The sequence below is a fragment of the Pelmatolapia mariae genome, linkage group LG5 (genome assembly GCF_036321145.2).
Source record: "Pelmatolapia mariae isolate MD_Pm_ZW linkage group LG5, Pm_UMD_F_2, whole genome shotgun sequence".
NCBI lineage: Eukaryota > Metazoa > Chordata > Actinopteri > Cichliformes > Cichlidae > Pelmatolapia > Pelmatolapia mariae.
This window is the reverse complement of record NC_086231.1, coordinates 26817-51384: the sequence shown is the minus strand read 5'-3', so window position 1 is coordinate 51384 and position 24568 is coordinate 26817. Positions and strand designations below refer to the sequence as shown.

Here is a 24568-nt window from a genome sequence, read left to right as displayed (position 1 = left end):
TTTTTGTTTCTAGGCAAAAACAAAAAACTAAACTGCCATTCTGCATCTTAGGTCATACAAATGCCCACACTATTTTAAATAAAACCAGATGAAATGGTCATTTTATTTTATCTCGTTATCATAACTTTGCAGTCTCAGCCAACTGCAGGTTTTCCCAACCCTATAAACAGTATGTTTGTGCTAAAAACTGGTCCACCCCAAGGATCGGGTCCCCCGACACAAACAGAGTAACATAGTGTACGCTGCCAGGAGGATTGCCAGGATTTATACATCGGGGAAACCAAACAACCTCTGGCGAAGCGGATGGCACAACACAGAAAAGCTACCTCGTCAGGCCAGGACTCTGCAGTCTATTCACACCTACAGGCCAGTGGACACTCTTTCAATGATGAGGAAGTTCACATCCTGGACAGGGAGGAACGCTGTTTTGAGGGCGGAGTCAGGGAGGCCATTTACGTGAAAAGGGAAAGACCATAATGATCCACTTGGCCATGACAGATTCCATATTAATAACCATGAAACTGACCTCCCAGCCCATTGTTCATCAGTTGTGCTAGTTTCAGTCATTGTACAAATGTACTGTTTATAAAGGAAACCTGCAGTCAGCTGAGACTGAAGAAGTCACCTGATGATGACGAAACGTTTCTCCCAATGAAAATGGCCAGATGAACAGAATCAACCTTTTGGGATGTCCTTACCTGGATGATTGAGCATGCATCAAGACCTTCCATGTTATTGCTTTGCTATGCTGAGCAAACCTGGGTGCAGCTGGAGAAGCTTCACTTTAAGTGGTTAATGTTGGCATCACTGGTCTTCTTATGCGATTCACTAAAGGTTTCAGAATCAGAATCAGAGAGACTTTATTTATCCCCAAGGGGCAATTAAGATACAACAGAGCAGCATGACGTTGAAGATAAGGACAGGGCATAAACAGGCAGTAAGAGTGAGATGATAAATACACAGAATATACAGTATAGACACAGTTTTAAAATTATACAGTTTTAAAATTAAAGTGACTGAATAGGTGAATAAATAACTGTAAGTGACTAAAAGTGACTTAACTGCAAGAAACAGGCAACAAGAAAACAAGAACAAATGGCCTGCCCACTGGCTGTCACACTGTGCAGCACGCAAGACCGACAGCGCACAATATGCTTTGAGGTAACAGCCAAGAAAAGTGTAGTTTGTGTCTCTGAACACCTGTGTGCACACCTGTGTGGATGAGTGCGCTTGTATTCAAAAGGTTTCTCCATGTAACGATTTGCTAGAGGGTGTGGGGAGCCAAAGCCCCGTCTGCTAGGGCATGAAGCAGGCATGGAGGAGATCCAGGCCTGAGACATCCAGAGGCCCCCAGAGTGCGAGAACCCAAGGAGGACCACTCAAGTAAATCTGAGTGTTCTTATGCTAAATTTTGCTACTGTAACTTTGCACTGTCTACTTTCTGCTGTGAGACAACAAATTTCCCATTTGTGGGACTAATAAATGTTATCTTATCATATCCTTGTTTTCCAAATATTTAGTTCTAACAGTACTTTCATTGCACCGTGTTCATCCATTCATGAGCTGCTGTAACATGAATCAAAACGGCTGAAATGCCTCCTCAGGATGTAGTCAAGTTCTATAGAGTGTTGCTAATGACCTAATAATTTTATCCAGGTGTATTGCGGCAGGGGCACATTTAAAAGTTTGAGGACACCAGGCCTCAAGGGCAAGTTTGACAGACGTGGTCTAAATTGTCATGTCATCCACTCAGTGTTTGTTGGGATCCCCATGTCTTTTCCCTCTGTAACCTCCTGAGCTAAGGCTTTTTGCTTCCTGGGCTTTGTTTTTGACTTGTGTATCAGCTAAAATTAAAGCTAACTTCCTGTTTTCATGGCGTTTTTCTAGCTTTATTAGATCGGGACAGTGAAGCCTGACAGTAAAGTGGAGGGAGACAGAGGGGAACACATGTGGCAAAGAGCCACAGGCCAGCTGCTCTCAGCTATGGCATATGGTCACATGCTCATCCCAGTGAGCTGAACTGGTGCCCAGCAAGCTTTCTACTATTGTTGTGGTTCTGATGACTCAATTTCCTCTCTCCATCGCTCTCACTCATGTGTATGTGTGCCAATTATGCCTTGTGTTTTAGAGGCGGGCCTTCCTGCTTGCCACTGCCAGTTGCACCTGGGATGCTTAACTCACCTGTGAGAAGCTGGAGTAAAACAGTCGTTTGACGCCTGATTGTTAAACTGGAAATCGTTAGTAGAATTGGGTCTTCAATAAAAACACGTTGGTTGTCTTTGGCTTTTTGTTCCTTTCTGCGCAGGAAACCAGACCTTGCGAGTGAGTACCCTGACACGGTTATTTGTGGAGAGAATGAAAGGAAGCTGTGTCTGAGCATCGAGTGGTGATTGTTTTAATGAAAAACAAACTATCAGGACACTAAAAACAATCAACCCGATCATTGATCAGTGAAATTTAATTCCACCAAGTAAAAAACACTCCAAAGAAACTTTTGCTTCTGTCACTTCAGTTAATAATTTATTGAACAATAATCCAGTTATTGATCTGTGAATGAACGAACTAATGGATGTTAAATGTCAGTTACTGATTGTAATTATGCAGATCCCTTATACCACAGATGATTTTCCTTAAACTGAAAATTAGATAAAATTTCAGTCGTGACTTCAAACACTTTCACGTTAACACACATGTTCATGTTTACACATTGTTTTTCATGTGGTCATGTGCTTTTGTGGACTGGGTTTCCCTAAAACAAACTTTGTGGTTGCATGTCATCGAAGACTTTGCTGATGTCGTCATAACCATGGAAACCACACTTCCTGCCAGCGACCCTGCAGCCAAAGGTTAGGGCGTCTTGCAAACTTCCACCTATAGACAGAAAACATTGATCTTTTAAATTAATCAGTCCTCAGGTGTTACTGATTTATTTTATTTAAAAGTAAAGGGGAATTAAAGGGCATTACTATGTGTTAATAGACCTCTCTGCATTGAATCATATCTGTTATTAATCTCTGTCTCTCTTCCACAGCATGTCTTTATCCTGTCTTCCTTCTCTCACCCCAACCAATCACAGCAGATGGCCCCGCCCCTCCCTGAGCCTGGTTCTGTTGGAGGTTTCTTCCTGTTAAAAGGGAGTTTTTCCTTCCCACTGTCGCTAAAGTGCTTGCTCATAGGGGGTCATATGATTGTTGGGTTTTTCTCTGTATGTATTATTGTAGGGTCTACTGTACAGTATAAAGCACCTTGAGACGACTATTGTTGTGATTTGGCGCTGTATAAATAAAAGTTAATTAAAGGGAAGTTTAATTAACAGTTTTAATTTAATTAACAGTCTTATTGTGATGGTCATGTGTCGAAATGTTTGGAAAAGCTTTGGATTTGTGTTTTAAGTGTTGTGTTTCCATCTCATCTGTTCCTCCGTGGGGTCATGGGAGCAGGTCACCTACTAATCAGAACGGTCGTGATTGGGTTCCTAGCTGCTCCAGTGTGCATGCCAAAATAGGACCCCAAGTCGCACAGCTTGTGGATAGAAAACTGTCTGTCCATGGGTGGATGAGGCATGTTGTATAAGGTTTTGAGTGCTCAAGTAGCGTAGAAAAGGATTATATAAGAGCCAATCCATGTACGTTTACAACAACGGATATATGTTAAAACAGGTTTTGTTCTGGCGTGTATCAGGATCAGCACTTTATTAATGAAGCTTTTTGCTACAGAATACTGAGGTTTTGCTGGCTTCCTGCTACATAGATGTTTAAAAGTCTCACCCTTGGACAGTGTGTAGATGACAGCGGCGTTGAAGGTGTCCCCAGCTCCAAGCGTATCAACGAGACTTTCAGGAGGAAATGCATCAGAATGAATGATCACACCATCAGGACCCAAAGCATCAGCTCCTTTTTCTGCCCAGGCACAGATCAGGACGGCCCTGAGGAAGGATGGCGTCATATTTTTATTTCTATGGCTGTTACTAATGTTACACTGCTGACCTGTGACCGCTCACCCCTGTTTGACTCGACTGTAAAGTCCTTTCAGGGCAGCTTCAGCTGACTCAAACCCAAAATCACGAGCAACGTCCTTACTGACAAACACCTAAAGACATGAAACCGCGATGAACTCGCAACACGTGACAGAAAACATGCAATAACATTTTATCTGGTAGAGTGGGCAGTTCATGTTCTCCTGGTTCTGGCACAGAAGCTCTCACCACATCGCCATGAGGAAACAGCTGGTACAGCGGCTCTCTGGTCTTCTCTATCTCCACGGAAATAGTGATCTTCTGTTGCTGTGGCAACATGCTGTTATATCGCTCTACCTGCTGGATCATCTTCACCTGCTCCTCTGCGTTTCGGCCCTACGGGAGTTAAAGTGTGACAGCAAACAAACAAGATTTATGAGACAAAACGGTTTCCAGTGGGTTAGAGTGCACTTTTGTTTAATGAATTAATCATCATTGATCAATTTCAAATTAATGGTTTTTTTTAAAGTCTTCTGGTGAAAATATCGTTTCTAAATGAGCACAAACCTCTGAGGAGTGCAGGCTGGAAAGGTGTTCAGATGGTGACAGGTGTTTTCTGATTGGTTACTCATCATTAACAGGTTGTGTTTATGATCTTAATTTAAAATTCTGATTACCAATGTCAGTTTAATGCTAGGTTGGGTTGGCTCGTTTACTGGACTTTACTCACCTCCCAGTGGATCCACTTGAACTGATGAAGGTGAACTTTTGAAAAATCCTCTGCTGTGACATCTGGAAGGTTCCTGACAGACAGGAAGTGAGGTCAGAGCTTATGGTCCTTTAAAACAACCACTTCCATCTCTTCAAAACTCAGGTCAAACCATTATTTTCTGGATTCTCCCTGCATTTAGCAGATTCATGTTAACCTTCCTATCACATCATTATGACACCAAACCAGCAGGACTGGTAAACTGCTCTGCTGTATAAAATTTATGGAACAACCACGGGCGCTGAGTTGCAGCCTATCAGACAGCAAGCTGCTATAAAGCTGACTGTGTTGCCATCCACCAGTCAGTCAGAGAGGCCCCGCCTTTATAATGCAAACTTTTAGTCTTAATACAGTTGAAACAGTCATAGAAACATCCTCCCCTGATAAAGTTGTTTCAAAGGGGGAAATTATCTATAGAGACTTTCAATTCAGTTTTATTCATATAACGCCAAAGCACAACAACAGTCGCCTGAAGGTGCTTTATATTGTAAGGTAGACCCTACAATAATACATACAGAGAAAAACCCAACAATCATATGACCCCCTGTGAGCAAGCACTTTGGCTACAGTGGGAAGGAAAAACTCCCTTTAAACAGGAAGAAACCTCCAACAGAACCAGGCTCAGGGAGGGGCGGGGCCATCTGCTGTGATTGGTTGGGGTGAGAGAAGGAAGACAGGATAAAGACATGCTGTGGAAGAGAGACAGAGATTACAGTTTTTCTCGATTGCTTAAACACTTTTCTTGAAACTATGACTCGTATTCTCAAAACAGTAAACACAAATCCATAACGTCTCACCCAATTTCCCAAACACTGTATTTTCAGGTCAAAATTAAGCTCTACACTCAAAACCATTCACTCTTGCTGAAAAAACAAACTTTGCCCACAGACATCACACACAAGGCCTCAAAAACACACACACTACAACATAGTCTTACACATTGGTGCAATAAATTTAAAACAATATTTCAAAAACTGGCAAGTTATGTTGCTTGTGGTTCTTCCCCTCAAAAACCTTTTCACATCATGAACACAAAAGATCCAATGTACATACAGTGGCACATTTTTATTCATGTACCATACAGTACAACACACATCAAAAACATTATTCCACCTCAGCATCCTGTCTGTGGTCTGGGTCAGGCCCGGGAATCTCATCCACATCACAGGCTATATTGGCCCTGGCCAGGCAGCGGGGGTAAAATCCTCTTGCATGCCTGATCCACCACTGGCATGCATCTACTGATATGTATAGGCAGGCTTCTTCCACGACCCGGAGGAGGTGAACACGGACATAAGGTTCTCTGTCATACACTTTCTACCGCCACGCCGAAAATAACTCCTCTATTGGGTTTAGAAAGGGAGAGTATGCAGGCAGAAAGATGTTAGAAAACCTTGGGTTATTGGTAAACCAGTCATGAACCAGAGCAGTGTGATGGAAGCTGACATTACACCAAACAACAGCATAGTGAGGCTGCTCTGGCTGTGCTGGTTCACTGTAGTCCCGCTGGAACATATGTTGTCTTAGACCATCAAGAAAAGCAAGGAGAAGCATAGTGTTATAGGGTCCTAGAATGGCATGGCGGTGGAGTACCCCTCGTTGGCTGATGGCTGCGCACAGAGTGACATTCCCTCCACGCTGACCAGGGACATTTACAATAGCCCAATGGCCAATTATGTTCCTCCACCTCCTCCTTGGTGTCCTAGACCTCCTTTTCCTCCTCAACCTCTTCCTTTGCATCTCTTTGAATCCATTGTTTCAAACCTGAATGAGTTTCTGATTGATGTGTGATAAATTTTGACTCGTAGTGTTTCCACTTGGTTAATTGTGTGCTAATTGAGCTCAAGCTGTGCTGACTTAAGTTAACATTATTGAATGCAAGTGCTTTCTGAATGGCCACATGGTGTAAGCACTGAAAATGTAGGGATTTGTGTGTAGAGTTTTGCAGTAACAGTTCACCACATCTGACTCATGTGTTAAAGCAGGGGAATAGTGTTTATAGTTCAGGGAAACGGGTGTGGTTTTTGAAAAATAGCATTATGGTTTTGAAATTTTAGTTCAAAAGATTGGTTATAGTGTTTAAGCAATCGAGAAAAACTGTAATAACAGGTATGATTCAGTGCAGAAAGGTCTATTAACGCATAGTGAGTGAAGAAGAAACACCCAGTGCATCATGGGAATCCCCCAGCAGCCTACGTCTATTGCAGCATAACTAAGGGAGGATTCAGGGTCATCTGGTCCAGCCCTAACTATATGCTTTAGCAAAAAGGAAAGTTTGAAGCCTAATCTTAAAAGTAGAGATAGTGTCTGTCTCCTGAATCCAAACTGGAAGCTGGTTCCACAGAAGAGGGGCCTGAAAACTGAAGGCTCTGCCTCCCATTCTACTTTTAAATACTCTAGGATTCAAGATTCAAGATTTTTATTTGCCATTTGCGCACAGGACTAACAGTCCATGCACATTGCAATTCTTGTGCAGAGCTCTCCAGGTTAAGTTACACTTTTTACAAGATAAAGACAAGATAATGTTTGTTTGTTTTTTGAGTGGGCTCACTTTGCTACTCTGATGGACTTCTGCAGTTCGTAGTGGGCTCTCTTATACTCTGTCTGATCTCCTGCCTTGAAGGCCTAGCACTGAACCCTGTGGAACTCCATAATTAACCTCAGTGTGTGAAGAGGACTCTCCATTTACATGCACAAATTTGAGTCTATTAGATAGATATGATACAAACCACTGCAGCGCAGTACCTGTAATACCGACAGTGTGCTTTAATGGCTGCACTGGGGTCTAGCAGAGAGGCGTGTAAGACTGCAACTCTGCTTCCTGGTCCCAACTCTGGATCGTCATATTTTGGGGGGTTTAATAAATTTGGGCAGATTTCTAGAAATGAGAGGTGCGCCATCCAAAGTGGGATGGATGCCGTCTCTCCTAACAAGACCAGGTTTCCTCCAGAAGGTTTGCCAATTATCTATTAAGCTCACATCTTTTTTTGGACACCACTCAGACAGCCAGCAATTTAAGGAGAACATGCGGCTAAACATGTCACTCCTGGTCTGATTGGGGAGGGGACCAGAGAAAACTACAGTCTGTAGTCTGACATTGTTTTGGCAAAGTTACGCACCGATTCAATATTGATTTTGGTGACCTCCGAACGACGTAACCGGGTGTCATTACTGCTGAAGTGAATTACAATTTTACTGAATTCATGTTTATGCTTAGCCAGCAGTTTTAAATGTTGCCTGCTCTGGCCCCTGGAAGACAAAATATACCAAAACAATTTTTGTATTTGTCTGTAAACATGTTTATATCTGCTGGAAAATGTTAACATGGGAGTCAACAGGGACTAACTCTGCTACCAAGCTGAAAACTTGCCATCTCTGCTACAGGGTCATTTTGACCCCTTTGCATTTTAAAAATCAAGTATGTGTTAAATTTAAACTCACATTTTTACCCCAACTTTCATGTCTTTGACTTAAAAATGAGTTTATTCATCAAATATTTTATTTTGGGAGGGTGAGGGTTAAGTCCTAAAAATCAGAGCTGAGTAGGTGCGGCTGCAGACTGAGGCTGAGCTGAGGGGAATGCTGGATTACAGGCAGAGGTGGATGGTGTGATAAACTTTCACTCTTGTACATTTACAATAATTTAAAGAGCTTGGAAAGAAAACCGTGTGGACTTCTTTACGTTTCTCAACACGTCTCACCTCTCATCCGAGATGCCTCTTCAGTTCTAAGAGCAATTGGTGGAATCCCAGATTTTTAAGACCTATTGGTAGTGTCCCTAAAAGGGTGATGGACCCACTGTTGATCATCTATGCAATCACATGAGCCAAGGTGAAAAATGAGCATGGGTCACCATCAGCCAAGGTTTTGGGTGAACCCATTGTGAGACCTTGCCCCACCCTATCATGTCACAATAATTAATTCATTAGTTTTGTTGCAGGTGTAAGGTCAGTTTCAAAATGTTGTCAAAATAAAAATATACTGAGAACTCAGTCTCTTTAAAAAAAAAGGCCTGTTGCCCTTGCTGTTGCAGGACAGAGTGAAAATAACTAGTGTTAAAAAGCTGAGGAAACTTGGAGGACAAAAGAAGGCTGTTCAGAGAAGATGAACAGTATCTGAAAGTCACGTCCTTAAGTAAGGGGAAAAAAGCAAAGACCTGACAGATAATCTGGAACTTCAGCTGATCATCTACTGTCATTAAAGTCTCATTAGAAATGGTCTCAGTGGAAGGGCAACTGTCAGGAAATTATTCTTAATGAAGGGACTCAGGAGGAATGGCCAAGGCATGAAAATTACACAAGAGCTGGACTGAAAATCAGAGGAACAGGTCTGATGTAGTGATGGATCCACATCATGGTCAGTATGTACGAGGTGGTCAGGAGGTCCGACAGTCAGAGTCTGCAGCCATCTGAGGCATGAAGGAGGCTCTGTCATGGTTTCAGCTGCAGGTTAGTCAGTGGTGTTTCAGATCTTTGATAAACTGATGAGTTATAAACTTAGAAAAGTTCCATCAGAGACAGATGGAAGATGGCGTGGCCACGTCCAGACGCCTTCCTGACTGCTCCACACAGACTATGCACTTTTTTAGCTGCTTAATTATTTATTGCTTTGTTTTACATTCCAAAATCTTCTGGTTTTATAGTTTACGACAGCAGATCGCTCCTCAACATCTGTAACAAGTTTGCACATGTAGTCCTGGCTGACCGAGATACTACGCGGCGCGTGAAACAACAATGGACAGGATGCTCACCCGAGTCGAAGAACAAAGAAGCGCTGGAGGAAATGTGCTGGCGTCCGAAACAGTCTAAGACAGCAGGTGCACTTCGCACCACTGTCCAGTATCCTGCTTGCTAACATACAATCACTGGAGAACAAACTGGGCGACCTGAGAGCAAGGATTACCTTCCAACAAGACATGAGGGACTGCAACATTCTGTGCTTCACTAAGACATGGCTGACCCCCACCGTGCCAGACTGTGCCATAACTCGGTCTCTGTGCTCCGCACGGACAGAACGGCAGAGTCAAACAAAACCAAAGGTGGAGGAGTGTGTCTCATGGTAAACAGAAAGTGGTGCGATGCCAGGAGCATTTCTACTCTCTCCATCGGCTGCTCGCCACATCTGGAATACCTGAGCATTAAGTGTGGCCCTCTTTACTTGCCCCTCACGGGGCAAGTAAAAAGGGCCACAGTAGTCGGCATCCCACCCCAAGCGGGCACAGGTATGGCTCTGTTTGAACTACATGATGTGCTGAGTGCATTTCAAAACAAGGACCTCATTGTAGCAGAAGACTTTAACAAATCAAACCTCGGACAAGTCATGCCGAACTTTTACCAGCATGTTATGTCCTAATATTATCTTGGACCGTTGCTACACGCCATACAGGTGGGGACTAAAAAGCTGTTTCACACCTGGCCTTTGGAAAGTCTGACCACAACGCCATCTTCCTCATTCCTCAGTATAAACAAAACATATGGAGGGATGAAGTAACCACGAAGAAGGTGAAACGCTGGTCTGCCCAATCAGAAGCTACGCTACAGGACGCACTCAACGACGTAGACTGGAACATGTTCAGAGCATGCGCAGTCCACATCAACGAGTTGACGGAAGTAGCAGTTAGCTTCGCTAGCATACTAGCGGAGGAGATCATCCCCCACTGCAAGAGTTGTGTCATTCCTGAACCAGAGACCATGGGTGGGCAGATCGATCTGCACAACAGTAAACACCAGGACCGCCACCTACAACACCAGTCTCACCACTGGGGATATGAGCGCCTACAAAGCTGCTTCATATGGTGTGCGGCACGTGGTGAGGGATGCCAAATGCTGGTAGCGGGAGCACGTGGAATCTCGCTTTCACCAGGGCAACACAAGAATCATGTGGCACGGACTACAAAGCCATAGATACTGCACCGATCAATGCTGACTCTGCATTCACCAACGAGCCGAATGAGTTCTACACCCGCTTCGAGGTTTGCCAGGTGGCTAATGCTAACTACTGCCTGACAACTGAGGACGGTGACATCATCAGAGAGAGAGAGAGAGACCAGTGATCAGCATTGCGGAGCATCTGAGTGGGGCTGAAGAGCGTGAACACACAAGGAAAGCAGCGGGGCCAGACGGCATCACTGGCCGTCTGCTGCGCTGACCAGCTAGCAGGTGTGTTCACTTCCATCTTCAACGAGTCCCTGGCTAAGTCAGTGGTCCCCACATGCTTCAAGAGATCCACCATCCTCCCTGTCCCCAAGAACAACAAGCCCTCATTCCTGAATGACTACCGGCCAGTTGCACTGACCTCGGTGGTTATGAAGGTGTTCGAGAGGCTGCTGAAGAACATCATCTCCTCCTCCATCCCAGACACCACAGATCAGCTCCAGTTCGCCTACCGACCCAACAGATCCACGGAGGACGCCATCGCCCAAGTCCTGCACACCACTCTCAGCCACGTGGACAAGAAACAGGGTAACTATGTGAGAATGCTGCTTGTTGATTACAGCTCAGTGTTTAACACAATAGTGGCCAGCAGACTGTTCACAAAGCTGAGTGATCCAGGACTCAACAGCCGTCTGTGTGCATGGGTGTTGGACTTCCTCACCGGCAGAACTCAGGTGGTGAGGGTGGGTAGGTGTGTCTCTGACAACATCACCATCAACACAGGAGCACCACAGGGGTGTGTCCTCTCGCCACTGCTCTACTCCCTCTACACTTCAGACTGTGTGGCCTCCCACGGCTCCAACACCATTGTGAAGTTTGCTGACGACACAGTGGTGTTGGGCGCCATCTCCAACAACGATGAGGCGGCCTACATGGATGAAGTGAAGAATCTGGCATCATGGTGCCGGGACAACCATCTCCAGCTCAACCAAGGAGCTGGTGGTGGATTTCAGGAGTCAGCACAGAGACTATAAGCCCATTATCATCAGGAGCTCCAGTGGAGAGGGTGCAGTCCTTCAAGTATCTTGGTCTCCACATCTCAAGTACACCGGCGCCTTCAAGATGGCGCCGGTGTACTTGGCTTGCCGTCCGTCTCGCCGCTTTTTACCCTCCCTTTTTCCCTTACCTTCCCTTATGGACCTCGGCACTGTGTTTTTTATCTTTATTTTTCTAGTCTTATGTTTATCTAGTGGTTGTGGACTGATAACATATGACAGGCAAACACTTTTAAATCTTCGTACTTTCCATTCGTTTCGGGCCGACCCCTGCTGGAGTGTGGGCAGCGCTAACTTACCACAACTGGATTCGTCCTGCGGCTTCTCCTACCTACCGCTTCCTAGTCTCCACAAGAAACGCTACAGGAAGCGGGGAAGACGGAGTGGCCGTCGCGTCCGTCTCAGGGCCTTTCTCAGAGCCAGAATTACGGACCATGTACATGTTAATCTGGATACGCCATCATTTTTTCCCTCCTCCCTGGATTGCCCGGACGCTAAACTGCTTACTTGTCGCTGGATTTACCCGGCTGATCACCAAGCATCTGTCCGCTCTGCGACACGCTTTCCTACTCGGATTTGGATAACATCGCGCCGACGGGGAGTTTGTCGAAGCAATCTATGCACTCTGCGTCGTGCTTCTAGAGGTGACTTAGTACCCTGGCCACGGATGGCACTGCTTAATGTCAGGTCGCTGGTAAATAAGACCTTTGTTTTAAATGACTTATTCTCTACTAGTGGCCTTGATGTTTTATTCCTTACAGAAACCTGGATTCGCCCTGGTGAGCTCATTCCTTTCTCTGAACTTCTTCCTTTGGACTGTGCCTTTTTTAGTTCACCGAGGCTTTCTGGTAGGGGAGGTGGTTTAGCCTCGGTTTTTAAAAACGTATATAATGTTCGGCAACTTTCCTCACCTAACTTTGCTAGTTTTGAAGTTCAGTTATTGGAGATGACTGCTTCCTCGACCACTTTATGTGTGTTGGTCTATCGACCGCCCAAATATAACAAGTGTTTTATCTCGGACTTTGCCGACTTCTTGGGTTCCGTTCTTTTTAAATATGATTCTGTTCTTATTCTTGGTGATTTTAACATACACATCTGTTGTAAGGATGACCTGCTTGCTAAAGACTTTCTTGCTTTAATGGACTCTTTTAACCTCCTTCAATGGGTAAATGAACCAACCCACGTTAAAGGCCACACTTTGGACTTGGTTTTTACGTATGGCCTGGATATTTGTATTAAGGATATAAATGACGCTGGGATTTCAGATCATTTTCTAATTTCCTTTGATATTGGCTTATCTGCCGCTGGACTGCACCCTGGAGCTCTTTCTCGTCCGCTACGCGTACTCAGCTCTGAAGCTGTGTCAAAGTTTGCTGTGTCTTTTTTAGATTTGGCGCCTATAATTCCTGACTGTTGCTCAGTTCGCTCATCTGATGGTTATGCGGATACTTTGCTATCATTATTTTCATCTACCTCTGATTTGGCTGTACCTGACGACTGTTCTCTCTGTTCGGTTGATGGTTGTGCTAATATACTGTTATCTGTTTGTTCTTTTATTCTTGATTCTGTTGCTCCCATCAAAATGAAGCGCCCTAGAACCTACTCTCATTGCTGGCTAAATGATACTACACGTGCCTTACGACGTGTCTGTCGCCGTGATGAGAGGAGGTGGAAAAAAGATAAACTTCAGGTTTCTTATGATATTTTACGGACTAGCCGCTCACAGTTTCAAACTGCTGCTAGAATGGCTAAGGCATCTTTTCTTTCCAAAGTCATTTTGGCTAATGGTCACAACCCCCGTATGCTATTTAAAATTTTTAATTCTGTTGTTAATCCCTGTCCTGATATGCCTTTACTGTATTCACAAGCTCTTTGTGAGCGTTTTCAAATTCTTTTTTTAGATAAGGTTTCATCCCTTAAGCTTTCCTCTTCGTCTGCCTCTTATCCGGTCTTTTCCTCTGAGTGTAATTCAACTTTTCATCAATTTGAGCCCGTGTCGCTTTCGAATCTGAAGCAGCTGGTTGATCAACTGAAAAACACTAATGCTGTGTTTGATACTCTCCCATCACGCATTGTTAAGGGCTGCTTTGATGTAATTGGACCGAGCATTTTATTCTTAATGAATTTTTCTCTACTCTCTGGATCTGTCCCACTGGCCTTTAAGCATGCTGTAGTCCAGCCTATACTGAAAAAAAAGAATCTTGATTGTTATGATCTTTCGAACTATCGACCAATCTCTAAGCTTCCGTTTCTGTCCAAGATCCTGGAGCGACTAGTTCTCTCTCAGCTTCAGGCGTACCTAGACGCGAACAACATTGCAGAGAAATTTCAGTCTGCCTTTAAGCCACGGCACAGCACTGAAACGGCCTTGCTTAGAGTTCTCAATGACCTATTTGTAAGCACTGACTCTGGACGCTCTGTGGTCCTGGTTTATTGGACCTTTCCTCTGCTTTTGATATGGTTGATCATAACATTCTTCTACTAAGACTTGAGCATACTGTGGGTATAAGAGGCACTGCCCTCAACTGGTTTAAATCTTATCTTGCTGACAGGTCTTTTTCGGTTAATTTGGGCAACTTCTCATCTTCCTCGGTACCTGTACGCTGTGGTGTGCCTCAAGGATCTGTATTAGGCCCTATTCTCTTTTCGCTATATCTGCTCCCTCTTGGAGCAATTTTTGAGAAGTATAATATTGCCTTTCATTGCTATGCTGATGATATACAGATTTATTTTGAGATTACTGACAATCTTGCTATGTCTTTTCACTATTTTCGTGAATGCATGTGTGAGGTTAAAGATTGGTTCAAGAGTAATTCTCTTGTCCTGAACGAAAAGAAAACGGAGATCGTGGTGTTTGATAGTAAAATCCCCCGCGACCAACTGTGTGCTGCTCTGATGCCTTTTGCTAGCTCTCCTTCTGATTGTGCCAGTAATTTGGGCATACTACTGGATAGCTCGCTTAAATTTGACAAGCAAGTGTCTGCTGTTGTGAGGTCTAGTTTTAATCAGCTGCGCCTCATTTCTAAGGCTAAGCGTTACATTCCGCACGATGACCTCGAAAAACTCATTCACGCATTCGTGACTTCCAGGTTGGACTACTGCAACTCTCTTTACATTGGCCTTTCCTCCACCCTTCTCGTTAGATTGCAGACTGTCCAGAATGCAGCGGCACGCCTTTTGACAGGTAGCAGGAAGTTTTCTTCCATCACTCCTGTTCTTGCTGGCTTGCACTGGCTTCCAATTAAATACCGTATTCAATTTAAAATATTACTTTTCACCTACAAAACCATTAATAATTTGGTGCCGAGCTACCTCAATGAGCTTCTCAGGTTACACACTCCTGTCAGAGCACTTAGATCTGCTACCCAAATTCTTCTGGAGCAACCTCGTTCTCGGCTGAAGTCTCGCGGTGACCGCGCGTTTGCTGTAGCTGCCCCGGTCTTATGGAACAACCTTCCTGTGTCTATCCGGGCGTCTGACTCTCTGCCTCTGTTTAAATCACGGCTGAAGACTTATTTGTTTAATCTTGCCTTTCCTCCTAGTTAACACTTGGTGTGCGTTGGTACATTTTTTATCCGTTATGCTTGTGAACTACTTTTATATCTTATGATTGTCAAGGTTTTATAATTAATACGTGCCAGGTCCTTTCTCTTTTCCCTCCCATCTCCCTTTTCCTATTTTATTTTTGTCAAGCACCTTGGTATACCCTTGGTTTTTTTAGTGTGCTTTATAAATAAAGTTCATTAAAGTTCATTATCATTATCTCCTCAGACCTGACATGGTCTGCCCACATTCAAGTCGAGTCCAAAAAGGCTAGGCAGCGCCTGTACCACCTACGACAACTGAAGGAGTTCAGAGTCTCTCCAGTGATCCTCAGGACTTTCTACACAGGCGCTGTGGAGAGCATCCTCACACAGAACATCACATCCTGGTATGGGAACCGCTTTGTCAAGGCCAAAAAGCTCTTCAGAGAGTGAGCCGTATGGCAAAACGCTGCTGCAAGGCTGCTGTCCCCTCCTTACAGGACATTTACACAAGGAGATGCTGGTCCAGAGCAGCTCAGATACTGAAGGACTCGTCCCATCCCAGGAACAGTTCCAACTTCTGCAATCAGGCAGAAGGTTCCACACCATCCAGGCAAAAACAGAGACTCAAGAGGAGCTTCTTTCCCCAAGCCATCCGGGTGTTAAATCAGGACATGCCCCCCCACTCACAGCATCCATAAGTGACTGAGACAGGACTTTTTCTTACCACATCCTCATATCATGCCTGATTTTTCTTGCCACACTACGGCAAACACTTCAGCATCCCTCTCACACAATGTACATTCTCAGTTTTTCAACTTAAATTTCCAGATTGTTTTATTTTATTTAAATTTACTTAATGTATATAATTCACTCACTTACTGCACATAAGGTCCTCCTTGCACATATTTACCTACTGTGTATAATGTTTTCTTTTTGCACAGTCCAGGAGCGTTTTCAGGACACATTTCACTGCGTGTTGTACTCGTATAACTATGCATGTGACAAATAAAGAATCTTGAATCTTGATCCAGCATGCAGTAATATCTGCCCAAACACACTGGCAGTTCAATAAAATTATACCTGGATAGGAAAACTCAGTGGAATCGTGGATATGTTTGCACAGGTTTCAATAAATCAATCCACTCTTTTCGTATTTTCCTACAACAATGTAAAGAAATTTCACCATTAAACCATTAATATCTCTTATATTCAGGCCTTTGTCCCTCAGTGCCCACCAGTGTTGGTCAAGTTACTTGAAAAAAGTAATCAGTAACTAATTACTGATTAATTCCCCCCAAAAGTAATCCTGTTACTTTACTTATTACTTATTTTCAAAAGTAATTAGTTACTTAGTTACTTTTTAAAAACATGATTTACAACCTGAATAGGTGATAAAGCGATAGATCTTTCAGCCCAATTCTACTTTCTGCCTAATCCATCATATAAAATGTAATCAAATGGAAAAGTCTCTTTTTAAAACTTGTTTTATTAGTTTTAATCTTTTAACTTTATGCATCAAGCAAACATTAAATTATATGCAACACTTTCTGACTGGAAGAAACTTGTTTAACATTTAAACCTATTTTCTGCACATTCCTGCACATAAAATAAAATAGGTTTTTGTGTTTACACTCAGTCTTTTAAATAGATGCAAGTAAAACACAGCAAAAAATAAATAAAATCAAAGACTAGCGGTCCTGTTGCTCTATTTTCACCTGTATAGCAGGAGTGGGGCAGGCGGAGGTTTGTCCTGGTGCAGGTGTGTCGCAGCGGTCAGTGGAAGAATCCGCGAGTTTGTCTGTGAATTTCCTTCCCATTCCCGTGGCAGCGTACTTTTTGGGTATTTTTCGCTGTAAAAAGAAGTTTTCTTCCCACGCAGTGAACAGCGGACGCTAATGTTTTTGTCACTTTTTACGGAATTAAACTCAAATAAGGTCAGTACTTCCACGCTTTAAACGCTGCACGCTCATAATTGCTCCCGCACTTGATATAGTATCCATTGTTGATCTGCACACAGCTGTTGCCACGAACGTCGCACTCGCTTACGTCACTGTCATGAGACACTCACAAAAAAAATCACGGTTTTAGTAACGCAGTAAAGCAGCGTGCTTACGGGAAAGTATCGGTAATCTAATTACCTTTCTTGCAATAGTAATCCCTTACTTTACTCGTTACTTGAAAAAAGTAATCGGATTACAGTAACGCGTTACTGCCCATCTCTGGTGCCCACTGTAGAAAAGCAAACTTTGGTGTTTATTGTAACAAGGCGCCATATTAGGCTTCAAGTGTGATCAACAACACCTGCACAGTTTTGCTTATCTTTGCTTATTCTATTCATAGTGGAAGAAAACGCATACAGACTGACTTTTGATTAATAAACTTGTTTATACTTGGCAGAAATTAAATAATTTATGATGAATTATCCCCAGAAACCACTGCAGAGCTAACAGAGAAGTTTGTGACAAGGCTCAGCGAGCAAACAGAAAGCTGCTTTATAAACAGTTTACCTACCTGAAGGTTTTACTGACTGCTTCATGCTTTTCTTTTGCTCACCTAACATTCGATGTGGATATCTCAACAATCCAGGACGTTTTTTAACAGAAACTGGAAATGAATGAGCTACAGTGGTTGCTGAGGTCAAAACGAAAAGAATACCAACGTCATCAGTTTCCTCTACACGACCTTCACACAAACTGCTCTAGGAAACTCCTTTAAAGAGTTTGGTCCACTTTTTCCAACTTCGCCTCTGACCTGATAAAAAGTCATCTGATATTCACCTCATCTGATTGGTGGAGCCATTGCTCTGCAGTGGCTCATGTGCCCAGTTGTCATTAGACCAGATTTAGGCTGACATTTAGGTTTTCATGCTTCCTGATGGCAGATTCACTGAACTCATCAGTGTATTTGTTTCATCCACCTCCAGCGGCCAATGGGTGGAGCTTAGAGTCTGAGAGGACGTGGTGCAATCCAATCAGTAAAGCCTCACCTGAACCACTGATGGGTTTGTTCAGGTGACCAGAAAGAGAATCAAAAGAAACGGGAAAGATTCTGCAGAATTTCATTTAAAAATGTATTTTTGACAAAGGGAAGATTGATTATTTCACTGCAGTGCTGATTAGCCGGGCATGATGTGAGAAATAACACACTGATCAAACAGGCTCGATCATTGTAATAATTATTATTAATTAATATCTAACGTGAGCTGTGAAAATCGCAGCTCTTCGACGGTCTGACGCCTTACGTATCGGAGAGAACGACGGTTCGAGTTCCAGTGGATGGACAAACCACACAACAAGCACATGGAGTTTGACCTTCGACCTGCAAAACCACCGCTGACACGTCGATGGCCCGCTGCGAGAAGTCAGCCATGATGAAACTGACAGAAAGACAGACAGGAAAGATCATGTCCCCTCTAAAATAAAACTCTGACAGAAACCCAAACTCTGACTGGCAGAACGGGAGGGGGGGGAGCTCCTCTACGATGACCCTGAAACAGATGCCGTTAGTGACACAGACACACAAACACACCTGTTCATGTGCAGGATGGTGCGACTTCCTGTGCTGATGTTGCTGATGACCATGGAGGCTGGAAGGAAGCACTGAGGGTGCTCAGACAGCAGAGATACATCGATGCAGTACTTCTGAAAATCTTCCAAAATAAAACTACAGACAGGTAACTGTTTACACTGACTTGGCTTCCTGAAACACAGATCCTCCACATGGCAGACAGAATAATTAAAGTCAGAGGTGGTAACAAGTATGTTAGCAATGCACTTTCTGACTGTATGTTAAATAAAGATGAGAAATCTCTTTTTAGTGCTCAGGTGAAACTGATGGTGAACAAAGAGCTGGCTTTTTTTTTTACCCTTTGAAGAGCACTTTGTAAATGTGAGCACCAGAGGTTTCCCCCTTTGTGCTTCACCACAGCTTCAAACATCAAGAACCATCTCCACACCTTTAACCTGCTTCATTTACTTTATTACTACTTTGCGCAAAAATGACTGATTTCTTGGCAGCTACAATATTTTCGTCCAACCTTCCTGTGATAGAATGTGAACTCGAAACTTAAAAATATAACCTAAAAATATTTTGGTAAAATAACAGAATTTATGGTTTACAGATGTTTACAGGTTTTACTCCTCAGCCATTAAAGGCTGATGGGGTATTGTTGTCACCCTGCCAGGCTGGCAGCACGGGCGCCCAGGTCTGCTAACGTGATAATTTGAGAATCAGGCATCGTAAGATTTTAAAATTCATATCTCGCGTGCATTTGCTAAAATTCTCTAACAAGTTTGAATCTCAGGTTAAGGTACGAGGTCAAGTTTCCTCATGAATGTAATAAAAAGGGAAGTCACTCTCAAACTGATGCCACTGGTGCAGTTATTAAACATCGTGAACGCTTTCCAGTCTCACCGACTTGATATGGAGGTTAAAGTATGAGGTGAAGTTTAATGAATTTTGTCAATGCAATAAGGAGGAATCAACTTTGAATTTTTAAAATGTCATCATACAAACACCTAATTAAGGCTGCCAGTATCCTTTTTATTTATACTGCTCAAAAATTAAAGAAATACTTTTTAATCAGAATATAGTCAGTTAAACATCTGGGATATTTATCTGCTCAGTTAAGTAGCAGAAAGTCTTTTATTTCAGTAGGTTGATAATGTTCATTTCTGTGTATGTGTGTGTGTAGAATCTTCAAAATACCACAGTTTCAGTAAAAAACTGTGGTATTAACATTCTGGATTCTGCCCTCAAACATTGATGACTGTGTATTTCTGAACAAATGGATTTATTGATGAGCATTTGAAAAGGACTCACTTGGCTACAGGACCAGCTGACAGGGAGCCCATGAAGGCGCAGGGCGCTCCGAGCAGCGACAGCACTGTGCATGAGTTTGAAGCATTTCCTCCCCGCTGCCAACGCTGCGACAGACATCTGCAGGTACAAAGTGATGACATCATCCATCAGAGGGGCAATCATTAATTTTCAACACTGATGGCAGGAGTGATGAAAGGCTTCATGGAGTCAAACATTACACACAGAAACAAAAAGAAGCTGCTAACGTTAAGATCAAAGGAGTGTGTTTCTCATCCCCAATGAGAAACAAGCACCAGTGCATCACGGACAAAGTCATTGTGGCGGAGCAGTGGGTTCACAGTGTCAGGGGAGCCTCACGCACACAGCTGTTCCCCATAGCCTAATCATGTCGCCCCTGTGAGTAGGATCTCAGAGAAGTGAGGTGTGTGCTATACAGGAGAAGTGAGGAGCACTGAGCTCGAGAGAGTGGGGCTGAAAAGCCTGCCACTCAGTATGCTCTTTTACACGTATAAAAACATTCATGTGCTGGAGAAACTTTCAGCCTGGGATCCTTGCTACAGTTATCGACCACGCTTTTTTTTTAAAATAAAAAACTAAACTGAGTATCAAATGTCGATATTGTTGCACTGAAATCTGTTACGTAATGAAAGTGTGACCTTTGCCCACACATTGACCTAAAAAAACTGCCAACCCAGACCCCTAAACATCACCAAAAACCCTTACCCGTAAACCCCTAATCCTGACTGTATACAATGTCACAGTCAATCAATTTTTAGAGAGCCACTTCTCTAAACAGCTGGTTCAATATAAGCTGTACCAACCTGGAGAGTTAGCTTGTATATTAACCTGCTCTCAGCTTTAGCCTGCAGGCTAACCTGCTGTCATAATTAGCCTGGATCCTAAAATGCTGTCAGAACTAGCCTGGATGCTAACCTGCTGTCAGAGTTAGCCTACAGGCTAACCTGCTGTCAGAGTTAGCCTGGATGCTAACCTGCTGTCAGTGTCTTCTTCAGGGTATTTGTTCACCACGTTGATTATGTCGAGACACACCAGCCCCACGCACAGAATCTTCTTCTGCTGTTCCATGCTGGTTCACACAAAGACAGACACACACACTCTCTGTGATCCGAGGGTGTTAGAAACGCACACTCAAGTGGACTTTGAAACACTTCCTCCCATGATTCCCTCAGAGTGAAGTCACAGCAACAAACTGCGTCACTTCTTCTTCTTCATATTGTTTATTGGTGGTTGGCAAACAGCATTACCGCCACCAACTGGTGTGGAGTGTGGACTGAATTTAAAAGCACTTAATGAAATGAATTCAGTCATTTTCCCATCGTTCTGCAGTTTGTTCCAAGCCGAGGGTGCTAAATGAACAAAAGGTCTATTATCAAATTCAGTTCAGGCAAATGGAACAGAAAGCAACAAGTAACCATGCGGACGAAGAGAATACGGACCAGGTTTCATTGCAAGCAGGGAACATATATAAGAAGGCAGCAACCCAAGTATTGCCTTATATATAAAACTGTATAGATGAGAGTTCCTCCGGCTTTCCAAAACAGGCTCTATGTGTTAATAGACCTCTCTGCATTGAATCACACTTGTTATTAATCTCTGTCTCTCCTCCACAGCATGTCTTTATCCTGTCTTCCTTCTCTCACCCCAACCAATCACAGCAGATGGCCCCGCCCCTCCCTGAGCCTGGTTCTGTTGGAGGTTTCTTCCTGTCAAAAGGGAGTTTTTCCTTCCCGCTGTCGCCAAAGTGCTTGCTCATAGGGGGTCATATGATTGTTGGGTTTTTCTCTGAATGTATTATTGTAGTGCCTGCATTGTAGGTAGTATCGACTGCACAGTATGAAGCGCCTTGAGGCGACTGTTGTTGTGATTTGGCGCTGTATAAATAAAATTGAATTGGATTGAATCGATCAAACTGTTTGTCGATCTTTATTCAGTACTTTTTATTATGTCACGCACAAACACAAAATAAAGACAGAAAGAAAACATATGTGTTGCCGTGAGCTCTGCCAATATCACAGTTACAAGGTGAGCATCTGAACACTGAGTTTTCCAAACCCCAGAAACCTGGCTGAACACAAACACATTATAAGACATTAAAATCAGACTATTTTTTTCACTCAGAGTGGCTAAAATGTTCCTGATATTTGCTTTATGATCACTGTGTTCAGGCGATCAGTTTAAACACAGTGACAAAATATATTTTACTGAAACACTGTTTTATCCTTTAAAACTCATTCATCTTCATCGGGATCATATTCAGCTTTAAAAACCTGAAATGATCAGATTTTTACTCCTGTTAGCTTTAAAGAAGGCCCACCTGCCTCAAGGCGAAGATCTACAAGAGCGTAGTGCGCCCTGTGGCCCTTTACGGATCAGAGTGTTGGCCAGCCACCACAAAGCACGAACAGGACCTTCACATAATAGAAATGCGGATGGTGCCTGGGCCTGACACGATGGGACCACGTCACAAACATCAACATCCAAAAGCGGCTGGGCATTGCACCAATCACAGAGAAGATGCAAGGGGCGCGACTGCGATGGTATTTTGAAAATTCAGACTCTGTTTGCAGAGTTTTTATGAACAGAGAAGTTTATTGTGCTTTCAAATCATACAGTTTATGTTCTTCCTCTTCTTGCTGCTTCAGGAATGGCCAAAGGATTATATTAATTAAATAGAATAGAATAGAATAGAATAAACCTTTATTATCCCACGGATGAGAAATTTTGGTGTTACAGAGAATATTACGCTGCATTATAGAGTCTGACAGCTGCTGGTAAGAATGACCTGCGGTAGCACTCCTTCCTACACTGTGGGTGTAAAAGTGTAAAATGCAGGGGGTGGGAGGTGTTGTCCATGATGGATGTTAGAAAACATCCTCTCCTCCCCAACCTGCTCGATGGACTTCAGGTAGTTTTAAATAGTTTTAATGTGATTCAGGTTTTTGATTTTCCATCGTTATCACTTCCTACATCCGTGTCACCTGGATGGAAAATACTCTCACTGGAAGACAGTAACTAATGATATTAGTTCTTCAGTATCTGCTTAGATGAAAACTGATATTTTAGTACTTTTGTTGCGGACCTGATGAGGAAACTAAATACTGGGTTGAATATTGTATATTAAAAATTTTGTGCAGTCTTTAACTGCCAGCGCCTGTTGATGCTGTGTATCACAGTTCTCTTTTTAAGACTAGGGGGCAGTTTCAACAGCAATCAATCTATTTTGTATGACTGCCATTTCCAAGGTCAAGAGAGCTGTGACCCCAGAAAATCTCATGGGGCCCACCAACTCTAGAAATCCAGAAATTTGATTCTGTTTATATGGATGTTTTCAGTGGGAGAAACATTTCGTCATCATCAGGTGACTTCTTCAGTCTCAGCTGACTGCAGGTCTCCAACCTTATAAACAGTTCATCTGCACAATGACCGAAACCAGCAGCACCAAATGAACAATGGGCTGTGAGGTCAGTTTTGTAAATTTCCTCCTTGACTCAGCGCTCCTCTCCGTCCAGGATGTTTTGATCCTCATCATTGAAAGAGTGTCCACTGGCCTGTAGGTGTAAATAGACTGCAGAGTCCTGGGCTGACCAGGTAGCTCCTCTGTGTTGTGGCATCTGCTCAGCCAGAGGTTGTTTGGTTGTATAAATCAGCACTTAACAGCGTACACTATGTTACTCAGGTTGGGATTATTATTTGGTTTGAATTATTCCCCAGCTCCATTGTCAATTAAATTTAGTGAGGATGAAAGGAAGCTAAAGTGTAAATCACTTATTTTAGAGATGTGGCCTACCGGACACTGATCACACAGCGGTCCACCCGCCATTTTGTCACATTCACAAGTTCCTGTTAGCTGATCACATGACCCAACACTCCCCAAAGGATGACACCTGCATGCTGAAACAGTTGAGCAGTTTTACGTTCTTTTTCTAACTTTAATGCTCTTTTTTGTTGTTGTTTTCGCCGTCTACTCGGGAAACTTTGTATTCTTCTCCTTTTCCTCATTTCTTTGATTTTCTGACTTGTTCCCGACACTTCGACATGACCCCAAGGCTCACCTACACCAGAGACTTCCTCATTCAGCTGCGGCTGCAGCTGCAGCCCGGCCTCCAGCTTTTCCGCTCCGCTTCCACGGACTACTTTCCCGAGTAAATACTCAGTGGACACGGAAATCGAAAAACTCACAAAAACAAAGTAACCAGGAGGGAATTAAAGAAGAGTGGGGTGAGAGCCAGACTCAAGAGGGAGACACACAAACAACGAGCGCTCCCGTGCATTATCCTTGCTAATGTGCGGTCTCTCCGCTCCAAGCTGGACGAGCTGCAAGCCTGCGTCAACCACCTGCATGAGTACAGAATTGCCTCCGTTCTGGCATTCACGGAATTGTGGTTAAACAACAGTGACGACTGCAGCACGCTGCACATTGATGGCTTTTCACCATCTCTTCGTCTGGACAGAGACTGCGAATGCACCGGGAAGCAACATGGCGGCGGCGTGTGTCTGTATGTAAACAACAGCTGGTGCTCTACAGTCACTGTGAGGGAGAAGCTGTG

The 24568-nt window shown here is 43.4% G+C and overlaps 1 protein-coding gene across 7 annotated transcripts; it reads right to left on the bottom strand.

Annotated features, from left to right (window-relative positions):
• Positions 1-2532: 2532 nt before the first annotated feature.
• Positions 2533-21202, bottom strand: khk (ketohexokinase). 7 transcript variants are annotated; one of them, XM_063473254.1, is made up of 9 exons: positions 20992-21202; positions 20001-20117; positions 18708-18842; positions 18421-18555; positions 4686-4758; positions 4205-4351; positions 4001-4089; positions 3768-3925; positions 2533-2871 (listed from the first exon to the last, which is right to left on the bottom strand). In XM_063473254.1, the coding sequence occupies exons 1-9, from the start codon at positions 21084-21086 to the stop codon at positions 2750-2752; spliced, it is 1071 nt and encodes a 356-aa protein (XP_063329324.1). In that variant the 5' UTR covers positions 21087-21202; the 3' UTR covers positions 2533-2749. The 7 variants fall into 7 exon arrangements, with proteins under 7 accessions (XP_063329324.1, XP_063329327.1, XP_063329326.1 ...); XM_063473257.1 differs by having other exon boundaries at positions 2539-2871; positions 20934-21044; XM_063473256.1 differs by lacking the exon at positions 18708-18842 and having other exon boundaries at positions 2540-2871.
• Between the last annotated feature and the right edge of the window lie 3366 nt (positions 21203-24568).